This window comes from Chanodichthys erythropterus, chromosome 11, assembly GCF_024489055.1.
Source record: "Chanodichthys erythropterus isolate Z2021 chromosome 11, ASM2448905v1, whole genome shotgun sequence".
NCBI lineage: Eukaryota > Metazoa > Chordata > Actinopteri > Cypriniformes > Xenocyprididae > Chanodichthys > Chanodichthys erythropterus.
This window is the reverse complement of record NC_090231.1, coordinates 35,850,263-35,860,714: the sequence shown is the minus strand read 5'-3', so window position 1 is coordinate 35,860,714 and position 10,452 is coordinate 35,850,263. Positions and strand designations below refer to the sequence as shown.

The window sequence follows — 10,452 nt, the reverse complement described above, 5'->3', positions numbered from 1 at the left end:
AAGCACTCTGGGAAACTGGGCGAAGTAGTCCGTATGAATAGCATGAAAGGCTCCATTTAGGAAAATTATAACGGGGAGTCTGCTTTAAGTATTGAACATCTGTAAATGAAATTTCAATATGCTGTAAGACCCCAACTGATACCCTTCCCATTTCTTACCCACAATGAATGAAACTAATTGCTTTAAATGGCAGATCCTCGGTGAAGCAGCTCTCCTGTGGTTCAGAGCTCATAGAAACAAGAATTACCACCAACAGATGAAAATCAAAAGTAATGGGACAGAAGATTGTGTCACCTCAGTCGCAATCCTTTAATTGCACTTCTTTTGTTCATGAAAGCCTTTCGGAAATGCAGCGCTTTTGAGAGAGCAGTTTAACGCTCACAATGCCTCAAAAACCCACGGTGGCACGACAAATTACGTTGTATGTTTTGCGTACAAATACCATGCTGTTATATTTCTCCAGACAACAGTTCATTATGAGGCCTTGAGATATTTTGATAGAGTTGTAACATGAACTCAAAAGGTAATTTGATGAAGACTTGAGTCACCAATGCTAAGTGTAGGAATTCATTTAATAAGTGAGTGTTAGAATCAGACACTTATCATGACCAGACTTGACCGATCAGTTGTGGTACTAGAGGTTATGTTATAACGACGACGACAACAACAAGTTTTTGAATTCATTTGCTTTATTCGAAATAAGACCGTATTTAATTCATGTGAAAACAACTTGTCTTAGTCCATCAGCAATTAAAATATGCTGTTATGCCATTCTGTATATAAAATTGTCATAATTTATTTCTTTGTAGTAGTCTGATAAATGTTTTTGAAGCTTTAGCCATTTTAAGAGAGTTCAATAATTACATTTGTTGATACATGGGCCAGCCTCTTCAAACTTTGGCTTTGGGATCAGAAAACAAACTCAACTATGAACATTTAAGAATCTGTTTAATTCACACTGGTAATAAAATTGCATTACAGTTTCATAAAATAAATGTTCCAGTTTATATATACAGAAAACCGACTGTACATACCCTCAGAGAAGCATTAGAAGAACAAGAGAATGAGAAATAGAAAGAGAGAGAGAGTGAGAGAAAGAGTTGGAGACCAAAACAGAAAAACATCACAAAAACCATACAGGCATTACAGTGCTCAGCTAAGCAGGCACAACTGTACATCAAAACGTGTAACTGCTCAGTGTTGGGGACAGGAAGGGCCAAAAAGTAGTACATTTACAATAGAGTCCTCAGGGACCAATAGGGCTTTTACTGTAAAAAGTATTGCAGGCAAGCAGACAGATGCTCTTCTCTCTGAGTGCAGCAGAACATCCGTCGCACAGAAGCGCGTGTTTGTGTGTGGGGACCGAGAGCTGCTGCTGCCATCGTTTGATTGGCTATTGAACTTGTGTCTCAAAGCTCCCGTTGAGCTGCCCCTCCTCATAGTCCATCTGACACAGAATCATGTTGTTTTTTAGGAAAAACTTGTCGCCCACACAAAACCTAAAGAAAAAAATAAAACAAAAATAAGTTAACATACAGATTTATATGGCTTATTCACATCAAGTCCACAACAGATGCAGCAACAGATTTTAAAATCAACTCCTTTACACCAAGTCTGAAATACTGTACTATGATGAACTTTTGTTTTTATTCTGCAGCTAGGTTGTTCTTGTCATTTCCTTTATAACCGGGATAAAATTCACAATAAAAATTCACAAAACTATTGAGTCTGATGCTGAATCATCAATATTTCCTGAGATATCTGAATGATAATTATTCAGATATCTCAGGAAATATTGATGATTCAGCATCAGACTCAATAGTTTTGTGAATTTTTTTGGTCAGACTTGAACAGACCTCGACTCTGAAAGACTACGGTTTAGTTGGACAACATTCAGAATCAAAGAATTGTCAGGAAGTGGAATTTACTGATTTGTATTTCAAAGAAAATCAGCATTTTGGTAATAGTTTCTGGGAAATGAAGCTTAGCTTTTATTTAAATGTTAATCTTAAGTGTTTTATTTTTAATTGAACTTTATTTTTTATGCTTTTTTTTTTGGTATAGGGAATAACGCATCAGTGTAAATGAACATGCAGTGGACCATCTTTGTCAATGGCATCAAGAATGTTACGGTTTCTGTGACAGCCTCAAAGTCTCCTGTGATGTAGCAATAAGGTGCAGCTTTAACTAAATGTTTTTAAAACCAGCAGCTTTTTTCAAAGCAGGACAGGACTGGCATCCAATGAAAGTACTGCCACCATTTCTTTTCATTGGCAGGAAAAAAACAAAAAACAACAACAACCTTGCACCAGTTTCCAAGGAAACCCCACTGCTGAGCCTTGCCCACCCCCCATGTTGGGGATGCTTGCCAAAGTATAAATTGTTAGCCTCTAAAAACTTCCCATGAAATTTCATGCCAATTAAAGAGAAAATCATTCCATGTGTGCACTGCATTTTTACATTAACAAGTTTGCATATGAAAGCCATGAATGTTGTATGGACAATAGAGCGGCCATGATGACAGCGTTGCCAATGATGTTTTCTCTTATCAATCAGTGCCACACCAATGTTTTGCGATGCCAAAGGAATAGAGCAGGGGAATAGAACTGTGATCCTTGTATGCCATACTTCAGCGTTGAGGCTTCACTCACCAAACTTTACTACACACCTGGTTCTCACCAAATATGCCACTTGCCTTTTTATTCCTTATTCCTACTAGATGCTTTATTTTGTTTAAAGCATTCAACATCTAGATCTTTTAGAGGAGGCATAGTCAGTTACAACTGAAAAATATTGTATATGTGTCATCAGTTCTGAAATTAAGTTTGAGCTTGTTTGTATTTACTGTAGTATTTAACGAGTGCAGCTTTTGGGAATGACACAAAAGTCTTTTTTAAAAGTAGGTCACACACTAGAGCATTTAAGACACTGTCACACTCCTTTGCTCCCCAGGAATGTTTGGAGGGATGATCCTTGAAAAGTTCATTCGTCCGGCTGCTTAATTCCCTCGGCGAGACACATAGTGGTGACGTGCTCAGCTTGGCTGTGTATTGAGTAAGAGCTTTCTTTCTGACTGTGTTCAATAAGGCGTTCACAGTTTGATCAGGCTTGGTATTGGTCTGCCAACGGTATCTCCACTGAAGCGCTGGTTAATTTCACTCAACTCGAGCTTATAATCCCGCTTCTGGTCACAAATACAAACCAGGACCAAAAAAAACGTAGGTTTGAGATGAAAACGCAGGGCTACAGGCCAATTGGAGTGTGTAAAGTCACAATGCTAGAAGTCATTAAATTATTTTTGTGTGAGCTAATAGGTTCTTCTGCATTTCTAGATAGAAAGAAAGACAATCTTGCTGGCTTGTTGTGATCTTTCTCTCCTTACCTCTGGTTACAAAGCTGACAGGCAAAACAGTCCAAATGGTAAACATTATCTCTGGCCCTCATAACCATTTCAAAGGCTGGGATCAGTTTACTGCAGGCTGCACAGTTCCCCGTTGTACCAAAGAGCCTGTGAGAGAAAACACAAAAAGCAGATTTACTCACTTATACCTTTCCTTAGCCTTTACGAAATCGTGCAACAAACCAAAAAAGGCAAGAAAACAACTGAAGAAGTGGGAGAGAGGAAAAAAAACAAAAAAACATTGGACATCTAATGCGATACGTGAATACAGCTTGGCACACATTAGGTATTTTTTGTTAATGAGGGTACAAACCTAGATGTTAATTCTTAGCTAATGATCTAATTAAAATGATCACATGGTTCTAATCCCCTTCTTCAAAGAGTTTTTGCCTAGCTCACTGCAAAAGCAATGAAAACAGGTCTGAGGCAAGCAATTGAACTGCTCAGTTTTTTTTTTTTTTTTTTTTTTTCCTCTTTTAAATCCGGAGTAACTAATGAGACTTTGCTCAGACCAAAGCCAGCTGGATTTTACACAAGAGGCTAAATACTATAATGTAGTCAAAAGTTCAAAAGATTCCCCTCATAAGGATACTGCCTCTATCCTCCGTACCTCTCCTCTCATTCTCCCCATTTCTCTGTGACCTGCTAAAAAGAGATGTAGTGAGAGATGAGTGAGATGTAGAGAGAGTGTTGGTGTGGTGCGGAACCTTGGAGAGGTAAGTAGATGCTCGCTGGAGCACAGAAAGGGACACAAAACTCACATTTCTCTGCTGTTTGTTTAAGCTTATTAGATGGGATGCAAACCACCAAGGTCACAAACAGAACAAGGCATCGAGGCAGATCGCTTTCTTCCACTATATCCGCCGTTGGATTTACATTTTCATTTTCAAAGCCCTCGCTCCAATGTTTAATTTGGAGATTCGGAGTCAGAGATAGAGATGTACATTCTGCAGAACAGGGATGCTATGCACACACAAAGAACAAATGGAGAAGAACAGGGGAAGGAAAAGGGGAAAAATTAGACGGGATCAGGATGAGGCAGTATGCTAAACACTCCTCTAATGTTAAGGACTTGGTTGGAAAAGGAAGGAAACAGAACAAAGTTGCTGCGAGTCCATATTAGTCTCTCTCGACTGCTTGCCCTACGTCAGCGCTAGCATCTATCCAGCAGACCCTGCTGTTAATTAGAGCAACAGACCCGAGCAGAGAGGAGTCTTGTGGTGGGAGAGGGCATGTTGTTATATCAGATAGGCGAGGTGTTAAAAAGAGCCATTGTTAGATCGGGTTACTGCTCCAGTAAAATGTGTTTATGTGGAACTCTGACACTCTGAGGAGGCCATGCAACCCCAGCGAGGTTTTGCCTCACAAAAGAGTTCAGCTTATTAAAATAATGGTTCAACTGCAGCTCTGTTCCAAGGTCAGCGCAGAATATGTAAGAAACTAACTAATAATTGGGATGCATTAAATCAATCAAAAGTGGCAGTTAAGACATTTATAATGTTACAAAAGATTAGATTTCAGATAAACACTGTTCTTTTGAACTTTCTATTCATCAAATAATCCTGAAAAAAAAAATATTGTACACATATTTTGTGCAATTGTACACATTAAATGTTTCTTGAGCAGCAGATCAGCATATTAGAATGATTTCTGAAGACTGGAGTAATGATGCTGAAAATTCAGCTTTGCATCACAGGAATAAATTACTTTGTGAAATAATATTCAAATAGAAAACAGTTATTTTAAATTGTAATAATATTTCACAATATTACTGTTTTTACTGTATTTTTAAATAAAATAAAAAGCCTTGGTGAGCAGACGAAACTTTTTAAAAACATTAAAAATCTTAGTGGTTCCAAACTTTTGGACTGTACTGTAATATATATATATATATATATATATATATATATATATATATATATATATATATATATGTGCAAGAAGCGAGCAATTGTTTATAAAGATAAATGCCATGTCACAATATTTAAAATAATTCCATTTTAAACCATGAAGGTGAGCAAGTGGATATCACCCAAGCATGTTCAATCTTTGCGTGACAGTTATGCCGGTGAAGAAGTCTCAAACGCTAGTTAATTATTCACTACAAAAACTGAAAGTAAAAACGGGCCGAGCTTTCGGCATCTGATGTTGTATACACGGGCCTTAAATGCTCCAAATGGTAGCGGAGCTGATGGAACACATCGGGAAACTCCATAACTCCAATAAATAGTAGTGCCCCATGTCGCCCATGCCAGTCATGCTGTACTTTTTTGATTCAGTGAAAGAACTGGCTCATTAGAGTAATTTGTTCATGAATTAGGCTATATGAATTGAACTACACTGGTCATGTTGCATGTTTGTTTTTGTGTGCAGCCAATAAGGACATCTCAATAGAAAGTCTTTCCTTGCACATGAACGCACATTACTCAGCTGAAATATTTCTTTTGCTGTGGTGCTGAAGATTCATTATTAAAAATTAAGAATGTGATTAATTGGAAATTGAAAATATCACCTTTTTGACAAAGATAGAGCTGTCCAAGAACTGCCTTTTCATGAGGGCCTTTGGCAGCATATTAAAGAGACTATGCCAAATCATTTGCCACAACATTTGACAGGACAACCCTTAATGGTGAGAATGCCAGATGTAGTTGGCTGACATCTACCACTCATTCTTCAATCTTGGCAAGTTCTCAGATGGTGGGCCACATAATCCTAATGTTTGCAGACACACATACATGGTCAGAGGCAGAGGGAAGGATTAAGGTATCTGTCTGAAGGGCCGTGTTCTCTAAAAGGGAATAGAACACAGATTGTGGTCGAACACATTTCAAATGTCACACCTTAATGCTGGAGCAAGTAACTGGAGTTGGGAGTTCAATGTTGTGTTATCCTGGCTTGGTACTGAAAAGGTGGTCCCTGAGGACCCTAAACAATTTCTTATGGCTAATGTCCATCATGTTGCACAGTAGAGAGGGTGTTACAGATCACATCACAAGACCCATTTTCCCTTCTTTTCTAAATCAGGTCACAGAAAGCACATGGATGCCAGTTTGAGAGGGTTGTCACTGACTTGTGAAAATTCAGGGACCTCTTGATGGTTTAAGAGCACAGCAGTCTTCTTAAAAGAGAAGGGACTCCTCTCTCTCTCTCTCTCTCTCTCCCTCTTACACACACACACACACACACACACACACACACACACACACACACACACACACACACACACACACACACACACACACACACACACACACACACACACACACACACACACACACACACACACACACACACACACACACACACACACACACACAGAGTGACAGATAACCAGGGTTCTGCAAAGAAATCTGCGGTGGTTTAATTGCAGGTTTTTGCAGCACTATGATGGCCCGGCTCAAAATGGAGACTTTACTGGTGGTTAATTTAAGTGGATTAGGAGGTTACAGAAACTCATTTGGAAGGTCACCAGCAAACTTTGAATACAATGGCTTGGATTTTCAGGCAATATAATTCAAGATAAAGTGAAACCATTTTATCAGCAAGGCCATTTAATCTGTTATTCCAAGCAAAATGTACTCAAGAACTTCCAGGCCTAAAACGTCCATTATGCATAATGTTTGCTATATGAATTGCCATTTGTAACCAAACTTTTTAATTGTTTCTTCGAAAACAAAGCAGTCAATTCAATAACAGATAGTGGCGATAAGATTAAGGAGCACTTAACTCAATGTAGCATTTCTTTAATGTAATCATAGCCTCAAAAAACTATGAATCTTACAGTCCCCAGCATGCCAAATCCACTGAATAGGGGGAAAAATTCATAAGACAATAAAGGAAAGGAGAACAGAGCTTTTCTCTTTATAATCTTGTTTGTGTTTAACTAAACTTTAGTATTAAAGCTGAAAGCCTTTGCTCATTGTTCTCTTATGATTCCCTGTGGCTCTGTGTAGACAGGTGTTTCTTTTCTGGTGTTTCTTCATAACTCTTCTGAAGCCGGCATCAGCTTCCTTCCCTTTAATGTCTCTCTGTGATTAGACTTAATCTGTTCTAGTCCTTTACTTGCATTCAAGGAGACTGTGGTTCAATACTGTACGTGCACAAGTATTTGCACAAGTTCTGAATACAGTGGGGTTCAAAAGTGTGAGACCACAATAAAGATCTAAGAATTTTCACTTTATAAAAAATCTGAATCTATATACACAAATATACAGACAAAAGCATTTTTATATAAAAGAATGACAAATAACTGAAATTGTTTATATTACAGTAACCATTCTCTTAAATTGTAATGCTGATAATTAGGGATGTCCAGATCCGATTCCGATTTCCGATCACGGTTCTGATCGGGTGTTGATACAGGTGAGACCTGAACAGCACACGTTGCTGTCTGTGTTTAAACTATCTTATTTAAGCCTTGCTGATTTAAACCTTCAAGAACAAGACGCGAAAGAGAGCTCACGGGCTGTGAGAAGATTTGTGTGCGCTCATCCGAAGCGCGCACACGTTTATTTCAGTCAGCACGCAAATACTGAGTTCTCTTTCAAGTCTTGCGCTTCAGCGGACAAATTCATAAAAAAATTGTCAACATGCCCGTCTTAGCGAGTATCCTAGCAAACATAGTCGGTTATGTCTTAAGTGAACGTATATTAGTCAAGAAAGACAGCGCATGTGTAAGAGTATATGTACTGGATCGTGCATGTCTTATAGGGAAAAAAAAATATTCCTGCTGCCTGTTTTTAATGTTAAATCAAACAACAAATAACAAAGAAATCACTCACTGCTCTTGACTGAATAGTTTTTGTAACTATATAATTTTGTAACTAACTAAATAATGATTAATCTTTATTTATTTTATACAGTAAAGATAATATGAAGTGATATTTTATATTTGATTACTTTATCCATTTTCTGTACGTGAAAACGACTGTTAGATACCTGAAAAACCTGAAAAGCACTGTTCCTGGATTCTGGATCTGTTTTTTCGCTCTTCTTTATTCTTTTTCATGTATTATACAAGTATCGGATCGGGACTCTGTATCGGTAGATGCTCAAAATCAAATGACTCTGACTCGGACTAGAGGGCAAAAAAATGTGATCGGGACATCCCTACTGATAATATCATTTGTGATTGAAACCGATGCATTTTCACTACTGATATCAGACTTTTGGACCCCACTGTAGGTTTTTTTTCCACAGACAGGGGTCTTTAAAGTGAGATATGGTTGACATCGGGATTGTGTTTCCACTCAAACAATAAGACCGATGTTTCTTTTTACCTCTGGAATAGCCGTGCTTGCTCAGTAGACTATTTTAACATCAAAATGCACTGAATGATTGCTGAGACTTATCTCTGCCCTTTAATCATACTCTCATGCTGTGCCATCATTAGGAGGGGGTGTAATCTACTTTATATTTCAATTAAAAGCACCCTTCTTTGATTAGTAAATGACTGATGTGTCCCCTGTAATATAATGCAATAGTTCAGATATAAAAATAATTTCAGGTCTGGGGGTGAGCACAGTCAAACACAGAGGCACTCTTGCTCTCTGGTCATGAGGTCAGAGGATTCTTGACCCAAGCAAAATAGATTAATCTATTTCTGTGCGCTGTAATGAAAGAGTATGGCCTGAAAGCTTAAAAATCTCACATTTCCTTCATGTGTAAGTAGACAGTCAAATGCAATACAGTAGCTTGAGCTACTTTGTGCAGTGGTGGGGCTGTGTGTTTTCATAGGGTGGGGGTTCATTATGGCTCTACAGTACTCCTGAAGGACAAAACGCAGAAGGAGCACAGCTCATAATTAATGTGCGCATGGCACGGCTCCAAAAAACCCAACCGAAAATAAAAGAAATGCGTTTGATCTATCCGCCTGTCTTTAATGAAGTGCCTCCCTGTATGGGAGGCTAATTCTGGGTGAGATTTCAGCTTCATTACTGAAGGCAAGCGGGCTGATTCTCCAGCAGTGCACTGGAGGTGAAGTTTAGGTGGGACGCCCTGTGTGGAGTCTGAATCACTCGCATTCAAAGCGAATGTACCACTGCTGCCTCACTCTGTCTGCACGGAGAGGGATACTACTTAATTTGTTCCTTAATAGAATTCATATCCAGCATCTCCAGGCATTAAGTAGCACACATTTGTCAGAGGCTGAAGAGCAGATGAGTGGGCTAGATTTCATTAGGACATCAGAGCCAGTACAGTGGCAAAAGGAAGCTTGTTTTTGCACTTTCTCCCTCCTCTACAAACTTTTTTCCTCTGGTGGAAAAAAAAAAAAAAATCTAATTTTATGGAAAATTAATTATTTTTTCCACAGTATTTTTCAGTAATTTTAAATTATGCTTAAAACTACGTAAAATTACAAACAATATCTGTAAATTTAAAACAATGACTTATTTTACGGATTATATCATTAATGACAAATTAATTCTAATGTTTTAATATGGTAAAATTACTGTATTTATACAGTATTTTTTCTGTTTGGTTTTTTTAAATTACATACAAATTCATGTAAAAATTGCATGAATAATCTTAAACATGTAGCTCACTTTATTAATGGGGGATATCCATACTAACAATTTAGCGTTCTTTGTCATTTAAAAGTAAATCTTATTGGTTTTAGATTTAGCTGTATTTTTAAACTCTGTATAGCAAACTAAATATCAAACAATGCATAGTCTGTTTTTAAAGTGTACAAAGCTGCACTGCTCTCTAGGTTTAAACTTTCAGACCTTTGCCCACAAACAAGTTGATCCAAATTATGTATAGAGGTGAGAAAAGCATACTTTTATTCTACCAAACAAAAGCATAATTGCCAAAATTTTGGTATTTAGATTTTTATACCATTCATTTCATTACCTCACATGCTCAAGTGTACCTATTGGGTACTTTGTCAGGCTGCTCTTACAGTATTGTAACAGTTGTGACTGGATGTGAAAATTGAGTAATGGCCAATGTTGTTTTTTTTTTTGTTTTTGTTTTTTTTTTTTTTTTACACGTTTTTTTGTTTTATTCATAGTTTTTGTACTTTGATTAAAATTTCTTTCAAACTTAGT

General features: G+C 37.6%; 1 protein-coding gene across 4 annotated transcripts in view; it reads right to left on the bottom strand.

Annotated features, from left to right (window-relative positions):
• Nucleotides 1–1,393: 1,393 nt before the first annotated feature.
• lmo1 (LIM domain only 1) overlaps nt 1,394–10,452 on the bottom strand; it is a 34,581-nt gene continuing 25,522 nt past the window's right edge. For all 4 annotated transcript variants that reach the window (XM_067400874.1, XM_067400873.1, XM_067400875.1 and 1 more), the window contains exons 3-4: nt 3,383–3,508; nt 1,394–1,499 (exon numbers count right to left, since the gene is read on the bottom strand). In XM_067400874.1, coding sequence (XP_067256975.1) covers nt 1,394–1,499; nt 3,383–3,508 — 232 coding nt within the window. The remainder of the gene's footprint in view (nt 1,500–3,382; nt 3,509–10,452) is intronic.